Source organism: Oncorhynchus kisutch, linkage group LG2 (genome assembly GCF_002021735.2).
Source record: "Oncorhynchus kisutch isolate 150728-3 linkage group LG2, Okis_V2, whole genome shotgun sequence".
NCBI lineage: Eukaryota > Metazoa > Chordata > Actinopteri > Salmoniformes > Salmonidae > Oncorhynchus > Oncorhynchus kisutch.
Genome location: NC_034175.2, coordinates 52,896,398 through 52,919,841, shown reverse-complemented (window position 1 = coordinate 52,919,841; position 23,444 = coordinate 52,896,398). Strand labels below are relative to the sequence as shown.

Genomic DNA, 23,444 nt, shown 5'->3' with positions numbered 1-23,444 from the left:
ATGTTGTTTTTTGCCATCATTGTAAGCCTATGGAATATATTTTTTAAACATAAGAATTCTAGTTTTTGGAAGGTGACAAAGAGCTCTTATAAGACCAGGGCAAAATGAATAATAATCAATAATTTTGCTCTTTATTTAACCATCTTACATATAAAACCTTATTTGTTCATAGAAAATTGTGAATAACTCACCACAGGTTAATGAGAAGGGTGTGCTTGAAATAATGCTCATAACTCTGCAATGTTGGGTTGTATTCGAGAGAGTCTGTCTTAAATCATTTTCCACACACAGTCTGTGCTTGAATTTATTGAGGGCCAAGAATCCACTCTCACAAAGGTACATGGTTGCAAAGGGCATCAGTGTCTTAACAGCGCGATTTGCCAAGGCAGGATACTCTGATCACAGCTCAATCCAGAAATCTGGCAGTGTCTTCTGATTTAAATAGCATTTTCACAGAAATGCTTGTTGCAGCTTTGAGGCTCTCTTGTTCATATATTGATTGGTAAGTGTACTGGAGGCAGGGCATGAAAGAATAACAAATCCAGTTTGTGTCATCCGTTTTGGGAAAGTACCTGCGTAATTGCGCACCCAACTCGCTCTGGTGCTTCGCTGTATCAGATTTGACATTGACTGTAAGCTTGAGTTCATTTGCACACAAGATATCATACAAATGGAAAGACCTGTGTGGCGCCCTTGTTAATGCAGAAAGAGAAGAGCTACAACTTCTTAATCATAGCCTCAATTTTGTCCCGCACATTGAATATAGTTGCGGAGAGTCCCTGTAAGACCCAGATCATTCGGGCGAGAAAAAACATCACCCAGATAGGCCAATCGTGTGAGAAATTCGTCATCATGCAGGCAGTCAGACGAGTGAAAATCATGGTCAGTGAAAAACTTTAAGCTCGTCTCGCAATTGAAAATATTGTCAATAATTGCCCCTTGTTATTGCCCCTTGTTAACCAGAGCATTTCTGTATGTTGTAAAAGCGTTACATGGTCTCTGCCCATATCATTGCATAATTAAAAAAATACACGAGTTCTGGGTCCTTGCTTTAACAAAGTTAACCATTTTCACTGTAGTGTCCAAAACTTATTTCAAGCTGTCAGACATTCCCTTGGCAGCAAGAGCCTCTCGGTGGATGCTGCAGTGTACCCATGTGGGAGCAACTGCTTGCACGCGCGTTACCACTCTACTATGTCTCCCTGTCATGGATTTGGCGCCGTCAGTACAGATACCAACACATCTTGACCACCAAAGTCCATTTGATGTCACAAAGAAAAAATATCCTCTCCTGTTGTCCTGGTTTGCAGAAGAGGATGCCCCCCCCCCCCCATAAATGTAACGGACATGTGCTAGGAGATGTTGACTCATCCAGCTGTAATGCATAGAATTCACTGGATTGTATGCGAAGCAGTAATTGTCAAAACCTCTCCTGCCATGTCACTGATGCATTGTGAAACTGTTGTTGATGGAGAGACAGACAGTTTTGGGGGGCCTTTTCACCCAGCATTGTCCCAGCCATATCCGCAGAAGCAGGAAGAATTAAGTCCTCCACAATAGTTTGGGTCTTGCCTGTCCTAGCCACTCGGTAGCTCACCATATAAGATGCTTCAAGCCCCTTCTTATTAATGGTACGTGTTGCTTTTATCCATGTCTTACTACTCGCAAGTCTTTTTAATTCTTGCAAAAAAAAAAAAATTGCCATGTTTTGTTTTTAAATGTCTCGAGTTGTGAGATAGTACTTTTGCATATAACACACTGTGGCTGAGGAAAGGCACTGCTCTCAGTATAGATGAACCCCAAATCAATGTAGTTCGCCACTTCGATGGTCCGACGTTCTGCGTTTTCCCGGGTAGGGGGCAGTAGCTCTTCGGCTGCTTCAGATTCACAACCGTCAGTGTCCATGCTAGCTGGGCTAACAAATGTAGAATTACTGATGCTAGCATTGAGTGTGCTCGTGGAAGCAGAACAACTTGTGTTGTCGACAGGTGTAGGTGTAGTACTGCTGGTAGTAGCAGTACTATCAGTAGATCTGGTATGTGTCTCTATGGATATGGGCCTTACTAAATGGACAGTTTGAAAATGTTGTGTCCCCCAGTTTGGGAATGCCTATTCTATTACATTCTGTATAACTAAGACTTGTAGCTGAGGGAAACTCAATGATGGGGGCATGCAGGCAGGCAGCAGTAGCCACAAGGACAAGAGGATATCAAATACAATTTTAAAGAGCAGTAGGATTTTGTCAGAGTTAGCTAAACCTACAGCCTACCAGACCTGAAACTGGGATTTGTTTTGGGAAAGCCTAAGTCAGGTTTGTACACGAAACGGCAGATGCAAGTTAAATGTGACCGACAGTCTCGATTCGGTCTTATGCAGCAAAATTTGAAATTGTGTTTTTTTTTAAACATTAGATTAAAGTAGACACTGAGTTAGAAAATGGTATCATACACTGCAGTTGAAGAACAATGGGAAAGTAACTCCGCTTTGAAAGTTGATAAACTTGTAACCCCACTTTTGAGAAAATGGCACTTGAATGCTGCAGATGGATTGTCTTCATCACTTCCAACCCCCCATATTTTTTTGCATATATATCTATATATACGCACACATACACACACATATAAATATATACACATATACAGTTGAAATCGGAAGTTTACATACACTTAGGTTGGAGTCATTAACTCGTTTTTCAACCACTCCAAATTTCTTGTTAACAAACTATAGATTTGGCAAGTCGGTAAGGACATCTACTTTGTGCATGACACAAGTAATTTTCCCAACAATTGTTTACAGACAGATTATTTCACTTTTAATTTACTGTATCACAATTCCAGTGGGTCAGACGTTTACATACACTAAGTTGACTGTGCCTTTAAACATATTGGAAAATTCCAAAAAACGATGTCATGGATTTAGAAGCTTCTAATAGGCTAATTGACATCCTTTGAGTCAATTGGAGGTATACCTGTGGATGTATTTCAAGGCCTACCTTCAAACTCAGTGCCTCTTTGCTTGACATCATGGGAAAATCAAAAGAAATCAGCCAAGACCTCAGAAAAAAAATGGTAGACCTCCACAAGTCTGGTTCATCCTTGGGAGCAATTTCCAAATGCCTGAATGTTCCACATTCATCTGTACAAACAATAGTACGCAAGTATAAACACCATGGGACCACGCAGCCATCATACCGCTCAGAAAGGAGATGTGTTCTGTCTCCTAGAGATGAACGTACAACAGTAAAGAACCTTGTGAAGAAGGTACAGAAGTATCTATATCCACAGTAAAACGGGTCTTGCATCGACAACCCAAAAGGCCGCTCAGCAAGGAAGAAGCCACTGCTCCAAAACCTCCATAAAAAAGCCAGACTACAGTTTGCAACTGCACATGAGGACAAAGACTTACTTTTTTGGAGAAATGTCCTCTAGTCTGATGAAACAAAAATATAATTGTTTGGCCATAATGACCATCGTTATGTTTGGAGGGAAAAAGAACACCATCCCAACCGTGAAGCATGGGGGTGGCAGCATCATGTTGTGGGGGTGCTTTGCTGTAGGAGGGACTGTTGCACTTCAGAAACTAGATGGTATCATGAGGAAAGGAAAATTATGTAGATATATTGAAGCAACATCTCAAGACATCAATCAGGAAGTTAAAGCTTGGTCGCAAATGGCTCTTCCAAATGGACAATGACTCTAAGCATACTTCCAAAGTTGTTGCAAAATGTCTTAAGGACAACAAAGTCAGCGTATTGGGAGTGGCCATCACAAAGCCCTGACCTCAATCCTATAGGAAATATGTGGGCAGAACTGAAAAAGCGTGTGTAAGTAAGAATGCATACAAACCTGACTCAGTTACACCAGCTCTGTCAGGAGGAATGGGCCAAAATTCACCCAACTTATTGTGGGAAGCTTGTGGAAGGCAAGCTACCAAATACTAATGGAGTGTATGTCAACTTCTGACCCACTGGGAATGTGATGAAAGAAATAAAAGCTGAAAGAAATCATTCTCTCTACTAATTTTCTGACCTTTCACATTCTTAAAATAAAGTGGTGATCCTAACTGACCTAAGACAGGGATTTTTACTAGGATTAAATGTTAGGAATTGTGAAACTGAGTTTAAATGTATTTGGCTCAGGTGTATGTAAACTTCCGACTTCAACTGTAAATACATATACATATGTGTAATTTCTTAAATATATTTCCTTTATTACCCTACCACCCCTCTCCCAACTGGAGCAAACTAGTGAACTACACCGCTTAGGCCTATATTTCCATGGACCGTCTATTTTACAATAGTTATATTTTATTTTTTTACTCCACTAAAATTAGGCTATAACTAAGAAAGCAAATTGATTTCTGAATCAAATAATATTACTACACAGATCATACACGTAATGCTAGCTAATGAGCCAGCAAGCTAATGTTTGCTAGCTAACAGTACACTTTATCTTGCAATGAAAAACACTTTCTGACAACATTCTTTAACTTATAATATCTGAAAATGGAGCTAGACTTTTATACATGGATGAATGCTTCATGGCAGACTGGAACCATTGTTTTGTTTGTAGCTACATCTTGTTTGGCCAGCGTTGTTTGGCCGGTTAACTTGTTATGGCTGCAATCCCACTAACGGGCTAAGTATCATCAACAACTGCTGAATATTACTAAAAATATTTATATTCATGAAATCACAAGTGCAATATAGGAAAACACAGCTTAGCTTTTTGTTAATCCACCTGTTGTGTCAGATTTTGAAATTATGCTTTACAACGAAAGCAATCCAAGCGTTTAAGTTTATCGATCGCACGACAAAACATAAAGTACACTTAGCATCAGGTAGCTTGGTCACGAAAATCAGAAAAGCAATCAAATTAATTGTTTACCTTTGATCTTCGGATGTTTTCACTCATGAGAAATCAGAAATCTACAGGAAAGAGCGGTCACGACAACGCAGACAAATTCCAAATAGTTTCCATAATGTCCACAGAAACATGTCAACGTTTTGTATAATCACTCCTCAGGTTGTTTAAAAAAATATATAATCAATGATAATATATCAACCGCAAATGTCTTTCACAGTAGGAGAGGGAAAAGCAATACCTATCCAAACTCTGTTGCGCGAGCAAAACTCAAGTGACCACTTGACGCGATGTTATCGTTCTGGCTCATTTTTCTAAATAAAAGCCTGACACTATGTCTGGAGACTGTTGACACCTTGAGGAAGCAATAGGAAAAGGAATCTGGTTCATATCCCTTTAAATCCAGCAAAGGGAGGTTTCCAAATAGAAGCCACTTCCTGTTTTGATTTTCCTCAGGGTTTCGCCTTCTGTTAAACTCAGACAATATTTTGACCGTTTTGGAAACTTTAGAGTTTTCTATCAATACTAATAATAATATGCATATATTAGCAACTGAGACTGAGACTGAGGAGCTGGCCGTTTACAATGGGCACCTTTTCATCCAATCTACTCAATACTGCCCCTGCAGCCATAAAAAGTTAAACACAGATCGTGGCATGTGTAGAAAGGAGCAAATAGATTTTTCCAACTGATCTGTCGAGAGCGCCTGCTAAATTCAGGGTATCAATGTTGTTGAAAAGTTTCAACTTTTGTAGTTCTCGATGGCTAACGTTATACATTTCAAAAGCGGCACGGTAGAAAGTACTATCAACACATACTGAGCAGCTCATGTTTTAAACAGAAGCGTGCGAAATGAAAGACAAATGCAAACTCATCACCTGGCATGTTCAGCCCATCAATTATCTCAGCCAATCATGGCTTGTGGGAAGTTTCATGGATATGCCAACTAGGCTCGTAATTTAACAATTTTATTTGTATTTACGGAATACAAGTTTGTTATTAATGCACATGAAAGTTCACATGTTCCAGAAGATATTTCTGCCCCCAAAAATGTTTACGTTTAAATGCCTCTCCTGTGAAGTAGTGACTTGTGACATATACCTAGTTTCCTGAAACGAGTCACAAATGTACTTGCAGGCATGGCAAAACAATAGTGTAAAGACAAAGCGACTGACTAATGAGAGCAAACTCTGACGATAAAATATAAGTTAGACAAAACAATATAAACGGTGGCAACTCTTTAAATATACCTCTTCTGTTTTGCCATGTTGTGCTGTCAACTTGTATTAACCTATGTTATAATCTTGGAAAGTGTTCTATAGGCTAAGATTAACTGTATAAAATCTCCCTGCTCCCTAATATGTGATGATGATATCACCATCACACCCTGTCCCTTCCTCTGACATCAGTTAAATTGAAAGCTTCTATTAATTTTCTTCATTGGTTTTGTGTTACAGCGCTTACCAAAGCTATCAGAAGCCAACTTCACATAACATTGTGGTGTACTGTTCCTCTTTTCTAAGTTTCATTCTTCTCTAACCAAACTGTTTCTAATTGCTGGTGTATTAACACAAGACTTGGAGGGACTTTCATTCAATAGTACAGTGCTCTGGGTGATGTGGCTTTGAGAATCTGACATGATAAAACCAAGTAGCATACCAATTATCTTTTCGCTGTTAGAAGCCCCATTTGTGCCATCCGTTTGTGTTTGAATTAATAGAATAATAGAATTCTCAGAGGTTCTAACCATTCTATTATTCAAATCATTTTGCTGGCATGGCACTTCTCATCTGGAGGCTGGAGTCAAACTACAGTACACGTGCCTGCCAGGTGAAGTGGGCTACTGGGTGAATTACGAACATGTTGTCAATCCAGTTGACTCTCCATTTGGTTCCCATTAAACTCTCTACAAGTGGCCTTCATCCCACTAAAGAAAAGACAGAACTACTTAAATGTTATGTTTATACCAGCAGATATCCCACAGCCCTGAAACCATTCTGTGGTTAACTGGTGCTTTGATTACAAGGCCTTGGATTATCTGTCACTGCAAGGCCAATGTTAACATCTTAATTACTTTGATACAGAACATTAATGTTAGTCAAGTGGTGTCACATTGTTCAACATCATTAATTGGTTACCTTAGCAATGATGCAGTGCTGGCAGAGATCAGAGTTCACTAGTGATTTTATTTAACTCCTTTTCTCCCTCAAATGCAAAACAAATCATTTTTGTCTAATGAAGTCAAGTGCAGCCACGTAACTTTCTACAATCAGTGTACAGGACATTACAACCACACCATTTGTTTTGGTCTTTCTTCCTCCTTTTGTCAGGGCCCCCCTGTCAGGGTGTTCTACAGTAAATACTGGAATTTATGTGTGCCAACCACTCATGGGTTTAAAGTCCCAATCCAGGAAATGAATCAGCAAAGCCAGGGCAATGAGATGAGTTAGTATTTGGGGTAATCTCTCATGATTTTTGTAGGTTTGGACTGAATAGTATTAGGGTAACACTGTGACCCCAGTCACCCCAAACCCATGAGGCTGATGAAAATGGCTCTGGGTTTGGGGTGACTGGGGTCACAGTGTTACCCTAATACTATTCAGTCCAATTCATTACGGAGTCATCACGTAGTCTTTTACTTAAGGCATTTTTCAGAGGAGGACTAATTTATTTATCGTACTGCCTTGAGTGCAGTGCCTGACAGGAGTGTTTCAGTGCATTTGTTTCTGAGCATACTGAGCGTCAGCAATTTAATACTTCTGCAAATCTGAACTTGCATACCTGACCTCAAACACACATTTCTGCAGATTTTAATGGTTGAAGAGTCCCACTAGCAAGTAGTTCCTTTTCAAACCAACTGAATCTTTTGTCACTTGGAAAACATGTAAACATTATGTTTGTATGAAAGATTTGATATGTGTGAGAGTCAAAAGTAGTCACTAACTGTATGTCAGACAATCCCTTTATGATCTAGGGAGTGCCTCAATGTTATGATGGTTGTAAGTGTTCTTATTTTTAACTAATCTCGTTTTGATCTTACTTTGTTCCTTTTGAGATTGAAAAACACGATTATAGCGGACTGTTGGTTTACTCACTGTAAGGTTTGCTAACAATACTATCCTCTGTCAAGGGGTATTCAACTCTTAATAACCTACAAGGTCCGGAGCCTGCTGGCTTTCTGTTCTACCTGACAATGAATTGCACCCACCTGGTGTCCCAGGTCTAAATGGGTCCCTGCTTAGAGGGGAACAATGAATAAAGCAGTGGAACTGGCTTCCAGGTCCAGAGTTGAGTTGGAGGGCTCTATGTTGTTTAATTATTGTACTCTATTTCTAGGACCCTTCAACTCTTGTGCTGATTTCCTGCTTTCCCCTTACCCACTCTTTCCTAACTATCTATATCGAAGGGTTGTCAAATCTTAAGATTTCCTCTCTTCTTTTGTCTCTGTCTTTTTGCTTTCTGGGTCACAGTCAGCTGCAGACCGTCAGTCATCTCATCGGCTAGGGATGTTCTGGAGTCTGGACTGAACATTACACCAATACTACAAACCATGTAACGTTTAGCATGATGCTTTCTGTCCTGAGAAGAGGCTGATTCAGGAGCATTTCATTGTCATATCAATGCACATAAACTCAAAGTTGCACAGATTCTAACCCCATCTTTTAAAACGCTGGGTCTGGGTACATGTTCTCATACAGTACCAGCCAAAAGTTCGGACACCTACTCATTCAAGGGTTTTTCTTGATTTTTTAAAACTATTTTCTACATTGTAGAATAATAGTGAAGACATCAAAACTATGAAATTACACAAATAGAATCATGTAAACCCTGCAAAAAAAAGAAAGGTCCCTTTTTCAGGACACTGTTTTTCAAAGATAATAGGTAAAAATCCAAATAACTTCACAGATCTTCATTGTAAAGGGTTTAAACACTATTTCCCATGCTTGTTCAATGACCCATAAACAATTATTGAACATGCACCTGTGGAACGGTCCTTAAGACACTAACAGCTTAGACGGTAGGCAATTAAGGTCACAGTTAGGCCTCTTTTTAGTTTCCTAAGTTTTCATATCTACTGACTCTGAAAAACACCAAAAGAAAGATGCCCAGGGTCCCTGCTCATCTGTGTGAATGTGCCTTAGGCATGCTGCAAGGAGGCATGAGGACTGTAGATGTGGCCAGGGCAATAAATTGCCATGTCTGTCCTGTGAGACATTACGGACATTGCAAGACAGAGAGACAGGATGGGCAGCTGATCATCCTCGCAGTGGCAGACCACTTGTACCAACACCTGCACAGGATTGGTACATTTGAACATCACACCTACGGGACAGGTACAGGATGGCAATAACAACTGCCCAAGTTACACCAGGAATGCACAATCCCTCCATCAGTGCTCAGACTGTCCACAATAGGCTGAGAGAGGCTGGACTGAGGGCTTGTAGGCCTGTTGTAAGGCAGGTCCTCACCAGACATCACCGGCAACAACGTCGCCTATGTGCACAAACCCACCATCGCTGGACTGGTAAAAAGTGCTCTTCACTGAGGAGTAATGGTTTTGTCTCAGCAGGGGTGATGATCGGATTCGCGTTTATTGTCAAAGGAATGAGCCTGTACTATAATCGATTTGGAGGTAGAGGGTACGTCATTGTCTGGGGCGGTGTGTCACAGCATCATCGAACTGAGCTTGTTGTCATTGCAGGCAATCTCAATGCTGTGCGTTACAGGGAAGACATCCTCCCTCATGTGGTACCCTTCAGGCAAGCTCATCCTGACATGACCCTCCAGCATGACAATGCCACCAGCCATACTGCTCGTTCTGTGCATGATTTCCTACAAGACAGGAATGTCAGTGTTCTGCTGTGGCCAGCGAAGAGCCCGGATCTCAATCCCATTGAGCACGTCTGGGACCTGTTGGGTGAGGGCTAGGGCCCCAGAAATGTCCGGGAGCTTGCAGGTGCCTTGGTGGAAGAGTGGGGTAAGAACTCACAGCAAGAACTGGCAAATCTGGTGCGGTCCATGAGGGGAAGATGGATGCAGTGCTTAATGCAGCTGGTAGCCACATACTGACTGTTACTTTTGATTTTGACCCCCCCTCAATTTCTGTTCGTCACGTCTGTGGAACTTGTTCAGTTTGTCAGTTGTTGAATCTTATGTTCATACACATGTTTACACATGTTAAGTTTGCAGAAAATAAACGCTGTTGACAGTGAGAGGATGTTTCCTTTTTTGCTGAGTTTAGTAACCAAAAAAGTTTTTTAAATAAATAAATGTATTTCAGATTCTTCAAAGTAGCCACCCTTTGCCTTGATGACAGCTTTGCCCAGCTTTGCCCAGCAACGCATGACAACAACATGGTAGCAACACATGACAGCAGCACATGGTAGCAGCACAAAACAGGGTACAAACATTATTGGGCACAGACAACAGCACAAAAGGCAAGAAGGTAGAAACAACAATACATCACGTAAAGTAGCCACAACTGTCAGTTAGCGTGGCCATGATTGAGTCTTTGAATGAAGAGATTGAACTCTCCAGTTTGAGTGTTTGTTGCAGCTCGTTCCAGTCGCTAGCTGCAGCGAACTGAAAAGAGGAGCGACCCAGGGATGTGTGCGCTTTGGTGACCTTCAACAGAATGTGACTGGCAAAACAGGTGTTGTATGAGGAGGATGAGGGCTGCAGTAGATATCTCAGATAGTGGGGAGTGAGGTCTAAGAGGGTTTTATAAATAAGCATCAACCAGTGGGTCTTCTGACGGTTATACAGAGATGACCAGTTTACAGAGGAGTATAGAGTGCAGTGATGTGTCCTATAAGGAGCATTGGTCGGAAATCTGATGTCAGAATGGTAAAGACCATCTAGCCGCTCGAGCACCCTTACATGCCGATCTATAAATTACTTCTCCGTAATCTAGCATAGGTAGGATGGTCATCTGAGTCAGGGTTAGTTTGGCAGCTGGTGTGAAAGGGGAGCGATTACGAAAGAGGTAACCAAGTCTAGATTTAAGCCTGCAGCTTTGATATGTGCTCAGAGAAGGACAGTGTACCGTATAGCCATACTCACAAGTACTTGTATGAGGTGACTACCTCAAGCTCTAAACCCTCAGAGGTAGTAATAACACCTGTGGGGAAAGGGGCATTCTTCTTAACAAACCACATGACCTTTGTTTTGGAGGTGTTCAGAACAAGGATAAGGGCAGAGAAAGCTTGGACACTAAGAAAGCTTTGTTGTAGAGCTTTTAACACAAAATCCTGGGAGGGGCCAGCTGCGTATAAGACTATCACCTGCATATAAATGGTTAGATAGCTTCCTACTGCCTGAGCTTTGTTGTAAATTGAGACGAGCTTGGTGTCTAGGATCGAGACATCGGGTACACTCTTGGTGAAAGGCAGTGGCTGAGACAGCAGATGTTCTGACTTTATACACTGCGTTCTTTGAGATAAGTAGTTAGCAAACCAGGTCAAAGATCCCTCAGACGCCAAGAATTTAATTGTCTACCATATCAAAATCTTTGGCCAAGTCAATAAAAATAGCACAACATTGCTTAGAATCAAGGACAATGGTGACATCATTGAGGACCTTTAAGAATGCTGTGGTAGCCATGCTGGTTAAGTGTGCCTTGATTTCTAAATAAATCCCTGTCACCAGTAAAGCACCCCCACACCATCACACCTCTTGCTTCATGGTGGGAACCACACATGCTGAAATGATATGTTCACGTAATCTGCCTCTCACAAAGACATGGCGGTTATAACTAAAAATGTTAATGTCCATTGCTTGTGTTTCTTGGTCCATGCAAGTCTCTGCTTCTTATTGACATCCTTTAGTAGTGGTTCTTTGCAGTAATTCAACCTTGAAGGCTTGATTCACACAGTCTCTTCAGAACAGTTGATATTGTGATGTGTCTGTTGCTTGAACTCAAACAAATCAATTCAAATTTGTCACATGCATCGTGTACAAAAGGTATAGACCTTACCGTGAAATGCTTACTTACAAGCCCTTAACCAACAGTGCAGTTCAAGAAATAGAATTATGAAAATATTTACTAAATAAAATAAGTAAAAATAAAAAGTAACACCGTAGAATTACATAATAACGAGGTCCCAGTGATGTATTGGGCCGTACACACTACCCTCTGTAGCGCCTTAGTCTATTACTGAGAAGTTGCCATACCAGGTGGTGACGCAACCGGTCTGGATGGTCTCCACGGTGCAGCTGTAGAACTTTTTGAGGATCTGGGGACCCATGCCAAACCGTTTCAGTCTCCTGGTGTTGTCACGCCCTCTTCACCGTGCTTCTACACCTGCATTGCTTGCTGTTTGGGGTTTTAGGCTGGGTTTCTGTACAGCACTTTGAGATATCAGCTGATGTACGAAGGGCTATATAAATAAATTTGATTTGATTTGATTCACAACAGTCTTGGTGTGTTTTTGCCTATGATCGTTTGTTGGTGATGTGGACACCAAGGAACTTGAAACTCTCGACCCGCTCCACTTCAGCCCCGTCAATGTAAATGGAGGCCTATTCTTTTTTTATTTTTATTTAACCAGGCAAGTCAGTTAAGAACACATTCTTATTTTCAATGACGGCCTGGGAACAGTGGGTTAACTGCCTGTTCAGGGGCAGAACGACAGATTTGTACCTTGTCAGCTCGGGGGTTTGAACTCACAACCTTCCGGTTACTAGTCCAACGCTCTAACCACTAGGCTACCCTGCCGCCACATTGAGGGAGAGGTTGTTGTCCTAGAACCATACTGACAGGTCTTTGTCAGTGATCAGGCCTACCTCTGTCGTCAGCAAACTTAATGATGGTGTTGGAGTTGTGCTGGGCCATGCAGTCATGGGTGAACAGGGAGTACAGGAGGAGACTAAGCACACACCCCTGAGGGTCCCCAGTGTTGAGGATTAGTGTGGCAGATGTTGTTGCCTACCCTTACCACCTGGGGGAGGCCTGTCAGGATGTCCAGGATCCAGTTGCAGAGGGAGGTGTTTAGTCCCAGGGTATTTAGCTTAGTGATGAGCTCTGTGGGCACTGTGTTGTTGAACACTGAGCTGTAGTCAATGAACAGCATTCTCACATAGGTGTTCCTTTTGTCCAGGTGTGAAATGCGATTGAGATTCTGTCATCTGTGGATTGGAGTGGGTCTAGGGTTTCCGGGATGATGGTATTGATGTGAGCCTTGACCAGCCTTTAAAAGCACTTCATTTAGGCAGGTTACCTTTGCATTATTGGGCACAGGGACTATGGTGGTTGAAACATGTGGGTATTACAGACTCTGTCAAGAAGAGGTTGAAAATGTCTTTGTGTTGGTCAGCACATGCTCCGAGTACATGTCCTGGTAATCTGTCTGGTCCAATGACCTTGTGAATGTTGACCTGTTTATTAAAGGTCTTGTTCACATCATCTGCGTAGAGCGTGATCACATAGTCATCCAGAACAGCTGGCGCTCTCATGCATGCTTCAGTGTTACTTGCCTAAAAGTTATTTAGCTTGTCTGGTAGTCTCGCGTCACTGGGCATCTCGCGACTGTGCTTCCCTTTGTAGTCCATAATAGTTAAGCCCAGACACATCTGACAAACATCAGAGCCGGTGTAGTAGGATTCAATCTTAGTCCTGTATTGACGCTTTGCCTGTTTGATGGTTTGTCTGAGGGCATAGTGGGATGTCTTATAATTGTTGTGATTAGTGTCCCACTCCTTGAAAGTGGCAACTCTAGCCTTTAGCTCAGTGCGTATTTTGCCTGTAATCCATGGCTTCTGGGTGGGATATGTACGTACAGTCTCTATGGGGACGACGTCCTCAATGCACTTATTGATGAAGCCAGGTGAATGAGGTTGTATACTCAACGCCATTGGATGAATCATGGAACATATTCCAGTCTGTACTAGCAGAACAGTCCTGTAGCGTAGAATCCGCGTCATCGGACCACTTACATTAGGAGCGAGTCACTGGTACTTCCTGCTTTAGTTTTTGCTTGTAAGCAGGAATCAGGAGAATAGAGTTCTGGTCAGATTTGTCAAATGGAGGGCGAGGGAGAGCTTTGTATCCATCTCTGTGTGTGGAGTATTTTCCTCTGTTTGCACTTGTGACATGCTGGTAGAATTGAAGTAAAACTGATTTAAGTTTGCCTGCAATTAAAGTCCCTGGCCACTAGGAGTGCTGTTTCTGGATGAGCATTTATTTGTTTGCTTATGGCCTTATACAGCTCGTTGAGTGCGGTCTTAGTGCCATCATCAGTTTGTTAGGGTAAATAGACAGCTACGAAAAATATAGATGAGAACTCTCTTGGTTGGTAGTGTGGTCTATAGCTTATCATGAGGTACCTCATCTGAGCAATACCTTGAGACTTCTTTAACAGACTGTGCCAGACTGCGCCAGCTGTTACTGAGAAATAGACACACACACCCGCCTCTCGTCTTACCAGACGTAGCTACTCTGTCCTGGCGTTACACAGAAAAACCAGCCAGCTCTATATTATCCGTGTCGTCGTTCAGCCAGGACTCAATGAAACACAGGATTTTACAGTTTTTAATGTCCCGTTGGTAGGATAGTCTCAACTGTAGACCATCGAGTTTGTTTTCCTGTGATTGCACGTTGGCCAATAGAACCGATGGTAATGGAATTTACTGACTCACATACGAATCCTAACAAGGCATCCCAACCTTCTCCCACGGAGATACCGAGGGAGAAGGTTGCGAATGACAGAGATTGGACCTGTTATCCAGAAAGAAGTATATCCTTCGCGGCAGACTCTTTAAATAAAAAATCTTTGTCCAGTTCGAGGTGAGTAATCACTGTTCTGAAGCTCTTTTCTGTCATAAAGAGACGTTAGCAGCAACTTTATGTACCTAATAAGTCACAAACAATGTGAAAAAATAAATAAAAATAGCACAGTTGCTTTGTAGCCCATAAAACGGAAGCCATCCTGTCTGGCGCCATTATTTATGCTGCAGCGTTAACTCTGGGTCTTCCTTCCTGTGGCGTTCCTCATTTCAGCCAGTTTCATCATAGCGCTTGATTGTTTTGCGACTGCACTTGAAGAACCATTCAAAGTTCTTGACATTTTTCGCATTGACTGACCTTTGTCTTAAAGTAATGTTGGCTTGTCGTTTATCTTTTCTTATTTGAGTTGTTCTTGATATAATATGGACTTGGTTGTTATGGAGTGTGTGAACAGTGGAGACGGACCCCAGAGAGGGTACACACCCTGTCTCTGTAGGGGCTGCTGGAGGGTGATGTAAGGGGGATTTTGGGGTGTGGAGGGGCTGGCTAGGGTTGGTGTAATTTGTGACTTGGAGGTTTGGGTGTGTCAGGTCTCTCGCCTCAGCCCTGTCTAGATCTAGATGAGAATGACCTTTAACCCTGTCTTCCTGTCTGTTCCTGTTCCAGAGGCCAGTAAGCTGGTGATGTCATATGTGGCGGCGGTGTGTGGGAAGGGCCAGGAGGTGAACAAGGTGAAGGAGCAGCTGCTGCAGTCCAATCCTGTGCTGGAGGGTGAGTGCTCTTCCCATGCAAGTTCAGAATAGGAGGTGCTTATATATGCGAGTGGAAGTGGCTCCCATGCTTCAGGTTCAGAGTGGGATGGGGCTCAGCTAAGATGGCTGAGGCATCAGGGACACACCCACTTTAACACACAATCAGTTTAGCTTTTTTCCTCAAGACAGTCTCTTTCTCTCACACTGCAAGCCTCTCTTAACAGAGATATCCAAATAGCTTGAATGCTTTCACCAACTATTACAACCACTAGGCTAGCTGCCGCACATGTTGTAATGGTTGGCAAAAAGCATTCAAGCTATATGGATATCTCTGTTAAGAGAGGCTTGAAGTGTGTGAGAAAGAGACCCGTTGTGCCGGTAACCGAAAGGTTGCTGGTTCGAATACCAGAGCCGAAATATCTGTCTGTCTGCCCTTGAGCAAGGTACTTAACCCTAATTTGCTCCAGGTACGCCATGCTACTATGGCTTACCCTGTAAAACCCTGTATGTGACAATACACTTTTTCATATTATTTTCTTTACATTCAATTCACTGTTCGTTTGTGACCGGCCTCTGTACATTTTTAAAACATCTGTTTTGGAGGATACCGTACTTGTTTTCCTGACATGAATCATCAAACCACTCTTCATACAATTACTACTAGACACAACATGCAACACTTTATAAAATCTCCCACCCTATTTACATTTTTCACCAATCCTCAGTCCACTACATTAGGAGAAAAAAACAATCAAAGTGTTTTAATTGAGGGTCTGTAGACAGGAAATGCTCATGAGTGATGAAGCCAGCCTAGCGGTGCCCAGTACTTAGCTGCTGTACTAAGGACCAGGCCCATAACACTCAGTAGGAGTGTAGCAGCTACAGGCTGTAATGACCCCTAGGTACACAGAGAGGGAGCGTGGGGGACATAGACTTACTGTAGTTAGCAATGACTCACTTAATCAACACTCCTTAATTAGGTGGCTGATTTGAAATACTTTACAACCCCACGGGGCTTTGTTGAACGACACATGAAGGCTGTTTAGTGTAAAATGTGGTATTTTGGAGAGAGGAAGAGAATACTAACAATGTACTTTTACTGCAGTTGGTGCTCCCACATATCAGCCTGCTTAAAGGACTGTACTGAATGTGCAATTTGGTACTTAGTTCAGGGTCTTTTCTTGAATAGTGATATTGTGTTGAAATGTGTGTTGAGCTATGAAATATTGCAAACTTATAATTGATGGTCTCTGGTAATTTTCATAATTTTGTACTATGTGTAGTGCACAGTTCACACACTGAACTACTGACTTAAATGTAGATAGACTGCTATTTTGAGCCATAAGCTTTGAAAGCCTCCAAGCTTTGTTTTAACCCAGACCCTCAATAACATAATGGGACTGATTAGGCATCATCAGGGGACGCAGGTAGCATAGCGGTTAGAGCGTTGGACTAGTAACTAAAAGGTTGCTAATCGAATCCCTGAGCTAACAAGGTAAAAATATGTTGTTCTGCCCCTGAACAAGGCAGTTATAACCCACTGTTTCTAGGCCGTCATTGTAAATAAGAATTTGTTCTTTACTGACTTGCCTAGTGAAATAAAGGTAAAATAAAATCAGACCAAAAGGCTTTGTGGTAGTCTAGTGGTTGCATGATTGACAGATAAATGGATCAGCTTTTACAGGTTCGACAGACAGCGTTAAGTAGATTTCATGAAGAGAACACCAACCAAGCCATCAGTATGTATGTGTTAGTTAGTGCTTATGATTTAGCAGAGAAAGTGATGCTTGATGACTTTTCACATACTTGAAGTAATACAGACTATCAAAATGTATAATATACTGATATTGGTTGCCCTGTCTACCTGACTGATACTCATGTTGAAATGTTTATTTTCAGCTTTTGGGAATGCTAAAACTATGAGAAATGACAACTCATCCCGATTTGTAAGTATCCTATTTTCTTTGTTGTCCTGACACTAACACTGAAGTCTGTGGGCGCTTTTATGGTCTGCTCCTCCAATAAGAATCTGTGTTTGATGGTCTCCTCCATTGAAGCTGTGTGTACTTTAGATTAAACACAGGTGGACCTTTGATCTAGACGTCACCAGAGGCAAACAAACCCTCACCCCTTTTCTCTCTTATCTCTTTTTCTCTCCAATTTCTCTCGTATCACTCTTTCTCCCCTAGTTCCACCCTAATTCTCTCCCTCTGTAGAGCTTGCAATTGGCTCTCTCTGCAGACCCTGCCTTAACACCAAGCCGTTACAGTTACAGCATAGAGGCAGCCCAGGATAGAAATGAAGCCCAAGTCAGCGTAGCGTTGTTTTGGCAACCATCTCCAGATGTCTGCCGATGGCTCCTGCCAAGATCCCTTTAGTGTTTGGGAAACTGCTCTTTTCTCCAGAAACTCCACTGCCTCTGTCATGTAATGTTTTCCTACAATGAGGTGGCTCTTAAAGCACTAAATATATCCACTTATTCCACTCCCACATGGCACAATCGCCAGTACGGTGCTGCTTTGTACAGTTAAAGATTACATTACGTCACATCATGCAAAACAGCTTGTCTCTCAGGTGTCGGCTGGTGTGGAGACCGTATTGACTGTACGATCGTTAGCCAATGGGATGGTTAGGTTTACGGTAACTGTTACTGTGACCTTTGGCCAATTGCCGCTGAGGAACTAACATACTTGGAGGCCTACACTACCTTTCCTCCAATATGACTTATGCACAGTGAGCATTCTGGTGCAAACATGGCTCCTCAGCACTGGAGCTTTAGGAAACTGACTGACGCTTTGACTAATGATGATATAAGCAAAGAGGTGATGTAACCATTATCTTACTCTGTTGAGGTTTTTTGTCTGGCAAACTAATCTAGGAAAGCATTGTCTTTTTATTTATCATGCTCCCTCGCTGGCTGGCTGCGTTTTCCAGTGGGGCCCATTGGCAGCCAGCAGCTGCCTGTTTTAGATTCCACTGTTTCTGATGTCACCACATTACTTCAGGCTTCACCAATCAGACTGGAAACACACTGACTGACTGAACCATATCCCACCCTGTCTCGGGCTAAGTCTTGACTTAAGGCCTGTTTATTTATCTAACCTTTATTTAACCAGGCAGGTCAGTTAAGAACACATTCACAATGATGACCTAATGTCTAGGGCACTGGTCAGGTCACGTAAGGACAAAACCAAAACTCACATGCCCTTGTCATGTACCATTGTTATTTGAACTAATATCCCACGAGTCAGTTTAATCTGGTGTTGAAGTGCTCTGTGTACCATACTATTCAACCTCTGGCTTTCATAAAGTTGTACAACTCACTCACCCACCAGGTAGTTTACCTACCTGTCCCTAGCCTGTGCTCAGGTTTACGATATCATAATAGGGGGATTATTTCGGATTATGCCTGATCTGTTTATATTTAGTTAACCTTGATTTAAACTGCTGGATGAGCACCTCCTGCTTGTTCCAGTGAATGCCATTTAGTTCTAACTCATCTCCTCAGGAAGAGGACAGATTGTGTGATCTGTTTCTTCCCCCTGCAGAGAGACTGGAGATGTTGTTGAAACTGGCAGTGGCCATTGCCAGTTAAATGTTTTCTTTTTTGACCTTTTATTTAACTAGGCAAGTCAGTTAAGAACAACTTCTTATTAACAGTGACTGTCTATTATTTACGCTGGGCCAATTGTGCGCCGCCCTGGGGGACTCCCAATCACGGCCTCTAGCACTGAGATGCAGTGCCTTAGACTGCTGCGCCACTCAGGAGCCACTATGGCTTTTTAAGTTATAAATAAAAGTTATAAATAAAAGGAAGACTAATCAAATGGCTGCAAAGAAACTGGGCCCAGTGTTGTTCTAACCCACATTTTAAACAGAACAGAGGGTGAGCGAAGCAGAGTGGTTTGTTTTACTCTCCTTTCAAATGGGAGAAGAATAAAGTACTTTCCTTCTTCACATTAGTCAATTACTTCACAGCATACCTATGTGTGATTGGCAGCTGACTTTATGAACATGTCCAGTGCCTGGAGACACAATTACTTCTTCAAAATGAGTTCAGTGATGTTTGCGGTGATCCCTGCCTGTGCTTGTGCAAGCTTCCTCCTGCATCTGGGAATGTGTGCAATTGCCATTTCAATTATTAATATTTACTCTTTGATTCCTAAACATAACTTAAATGTATTCAGGGCCTGTGCCGAGTTTGCTACAAAGCAACCTAACCTTGCCACCTTATTATAAGCCCTGGGCCCGACTCATCCTATTTGTCCTGCTTTATCTGTTTATCTCTTGTTTTGGCTGCCTGGAAAACCGCTTCATTGCTGAAATAAAACATAGATTTTGCCTCAGAGACTAGCTAGTTGTTGTGTTATTTACCCAATAGCATGCTGATATGTTAGTGTGGTGTCAGGAAATTCTAATCACTGTATTCTCTCTTCACTACAGGGTAAATACATGGACATTGAGTTTGACTTCAAGGGAGACCCTTTGGGTGGAGTTATTAGCAACTGTGAGTATTATAAGGAAGACACGTGTGTGTGTGTGTGTGTGTGTGTGTGATATATATATATATATACATACACACACACACACACACACACACACACACACACACACACACACACACACACACACACACACACACACACACACACGTACGTCATGCTTAAATGACTACATGCTAAGCTCTCCTACAACCCTCTAGCCCTCTCACATGTCACTGCTGTGAGCATGGTAGTGATAGTGTAGCCCTGACACAGTTAGCTCAATTAAACCCCCAGTCAGTCATTCTACCATGGTAATGGTTTGTCTCACACCCTGGGCGAGGGACAGGATCTGGATGAGGGAGAGGGCCAGGGACAGTGAGAGGGACGGAGTCGAGCAGTTCACCACATGCTGTCCCTGCACGCCCGGTCGGTCGGCTCACCAAAGAGAGAGGGAGATCAATATTTGTTTTCAGTCAATGGAGGGTCAGTGACACACAGGAACTAGATGGGGAAAAAACAACCTAAAAAAACCTGAACCGTTGCCAAACAGACACATGAAAAAATGTTGACTGCTTTCTGTCTGCAGTACCTCGTCTTGTCTTTATCTCTGACCCTCAACTGCTTTGTTATTGTTTTGTCCGATCTCTTGTTCATATTGTTTTGTCTGAAGCGATTCTGCCATGAGGTCAGGGGAAAGAAAGAGTGGGTAGATCTGTCACAGATATTCCTCTGTCCTTTCGGTCTGTTGGAGAGGAGAGCTCATGGAGACTGCCCAGTGCCTTCATAGGTTTATTATGGAGAGGGAGACTGAGGGCCATGTGACTCTGGTGTAATGGTATAGAACAGGAAGAGGAGGATGGATGGAAGGTAGTGATTCGCAGCCGTGTTTAACGTCATTTAAATAGTGTGTGGCTGAAGGGCAGGTTGAATAAAGAGAAACAATACCTGACCACAATCCATCAATGTATAATTATTGTGCAATTTATATAGGCTACAAGGAGGTTTTTCTTTCATTATTTTGGACTATCTTACTGCATAAGCCTAAACTTTAGCTTAACTGTTCGGACGCCAAATAGCCTACATAGTCAACCATCAGATAATGCTTTTGGGAACGGGCAGAAAAAGTTAACGTCAATTCACTTAGGCAAAAAGGTAATTGCCAAAGTTTTCATTCAATAAGACAATAGCTGAGTAAGGAGAGCTGAAAATAAAGAGGGAGGGCCAGAGCAGTCTATTTGGTGAAGTGGTAACAGGATGATCGCAGTGCTGGCTATGTTATGTGTGATGATTGAGGCTCTATACAAATTCGACAGTCACAAGACGTGACTTCAAATAGGCCTATGGCATATCAAGGGAACTGTAGCCTACTGTTTAGATGGGTTAAATGGAAAATGAAATCTAGACATTGACTAACCAGAATAACCTAATCCAAAGTCCTCTGATAATACTAGTCCCGTGCGAATCGACATCCCTGTGTTTTGAGAGAAATGTCTGAGTTCGACAGGTGGCTCGAGGTTTGAACAAGAAAACAATAACTGATTGGATAATTTGAATGAAGTGCTGCGCAAAGCCAATATATGAAGGGCATACATGTATCAACGTTCACAGCGAATGCTTTTGTTTATACTCCAGTTAATTGAATATCGCCAAATGCATCATTAAAATGATTGCGCATATTTAATGCAACCATTGCTGTTAATAGTTCGCAAAGCAGTATACTAAATGTTTGGAACATCCATAGCCTAAAAATGCAAATCAAGTGCAAGTTAGCTGTTTAGCTCACATCTGAAGGCTGGGGGGCTAAGACGTCTTCTATTGCGGATCCCTAAAATATCTGAATGATTATGATCACACACTATGGCGACACTATACCAAAGATGGTTTGGTATGGTTTAGAAACTTGGGAACCAAGCTGGAGTTATCAGTGTAGCCAGTCATCGCTTGGACTTGTTGAAATATCTTCATGCCTAGAAAAAAAACCTCCAGGCTTCCATCATAACTGTCAATTTATACGAAGAAATATATATAATAATTACAGGGGGCAGTTTGGAAAAACTAATCCCATCCAAATCGTTCTCTAAAATAACGGACATTCTGGGGTAATAAATAAATAACCAGCGTTCTCTAGTAATGCTGGTCCTGTGTGAATAGTACTATAGCCTTAATAATAACTCCTGCAGCATATCAACCTCCACTCTTCTGGGAAGGCTTTCCACTAAATGTTGGTACATTGCGGGTACTTGCATCCATTCAGCCACAAGAACATTAGTGAGGTTGGCCTGGCGTTCCATTTTATCCCAAAGGTGTTTGATGGGGTTGAGGTCAGGGCTCTGTGCAGGTCAGTCAAGTTCTTCCACACTGATCTTGACACACCATTTCTGTATGTACCTCGCTTTGTGCACTGGGGCATTGTCATGCTGAAACAGGAAAGGGCCTTCCCCAAGCTGTTGTCACAAAGTTGGAAGCACAGAATTGTCCAGAATGTCATTGTATGCTGTAGCGTTAACATTTCCTTTCACTGGAACTAAGGGGCCTAGCCAGAACTATGAAAAACAGCCCCAGACCATTATTCCTCCTCCACCAAACTTTATAGTTGGCACTAGATTCGGGCAGGTAGAGTTCTCCTGGCATCCGCCAAACCCAGATTCGTCCGTCGGACTGCCTGATGGGGAAGCATGATTAATCACTCTAAAGAAGGCATTTCCACTGCTCCATAATCCAATGGCGGCACGCTTTACACCACTCCAGTTTACGCTTGGCATTGCGCATGGTGATCTTAGGCTTGTGTGTGGCTGCTTGACCATGGACACCCATTTGATGAAGCTCACAACAAACAGTTATTGTGCTGACGTTGCTTCCAGAGGCAGTTTGGAACTCGATAGCGAGTGTTGCAACTGAGGACAGACTGTTTTTACACGCTTCAGTACTCGGTGGTCCCGTTCTGTGAGCTTGTGTGGCCTACCACTTTAGGGCTGAGCTGTTGTTGCTCCTAGATGTTTCCACTTCACAATAACAGCACTTACAGTTGACCAGGGCAGACATTTGATGAACTGACTTGTTGGAAAGGTGGCTTCTTATGACTCTGCCACGTTGAAAGTCACTGAGGTCTTCAGTACGGGCCATTCTACTGCCAATGTTTGTCTATGGAGATTGCATGGTTCCGTGCTCGATTTTTTATAAACTTGTCAGCAACGGGTGGTGCTGAAATAGCAGAATCCACTAATTTGAGGGGGTGTCCACATCATTTTGGTGATGTACTGTATCTAAATGATGTACTATATATTTGACTGTAGCCTATAGCGCATTTTCTTCATTTGCAGATTAGGGTTGGGTGCGGGTCTCAAATGTTCACTTTACCACACATAGTCGGGCGGTTGCAGATGGATTATAATCCATTGCGAGCAGGTGTGGATGAACAAACAGCTGACCTGCGCACCACTAATGGAAGAATAGGCCTCTCATGCCTGAGGGCTTCCCTCAGAAGTCACTAGCTATAAATTCCTCTGTTCCTTTGTCGCTGCTGCAGCACAGTCAGCCAACACCTCATTATGGCCCTCTCTCCATCTCTCTCCATGCCCAGACCTCTCCTCGGCACCCCCAGACGTTTCACAATTTTGTTGTA

The 23,444-nt window shown here is 42.4% G+C and overlaps 1 protein-coding gene across 10 annotated transcripts in view; it reads left to right on the top strand.

Moving 5' to 3' along the window:
* LOC109868224 (unconventional myosin-Ib) overlaps positions 1-23,444 on the top strand; it is a 146,199-nt gene that overhangs the window by 74,883 nt on the left and 47,872 nt on the right. For all 10 annotated transcript variants that reach the window (XM_020457660.2, XM_031797431.1, XM_031797469.1 and 7 more), the window contains 3 exons: positions 15,253-15,357; positions 17,238-17,284; positions 19,782-19,845. In XM_020457660.2, the coding sequence (XP_020313249.2) occupies positions 15,253-15,357; positions 17,238-17,284; positions 19,782-19,845 (216 nt within the window). The remainder of the gene's footprint in view (positions 1-15,252; positions 15,358-17,237; positions 17,285-19,781; positions 19,846-23,444) is intronic.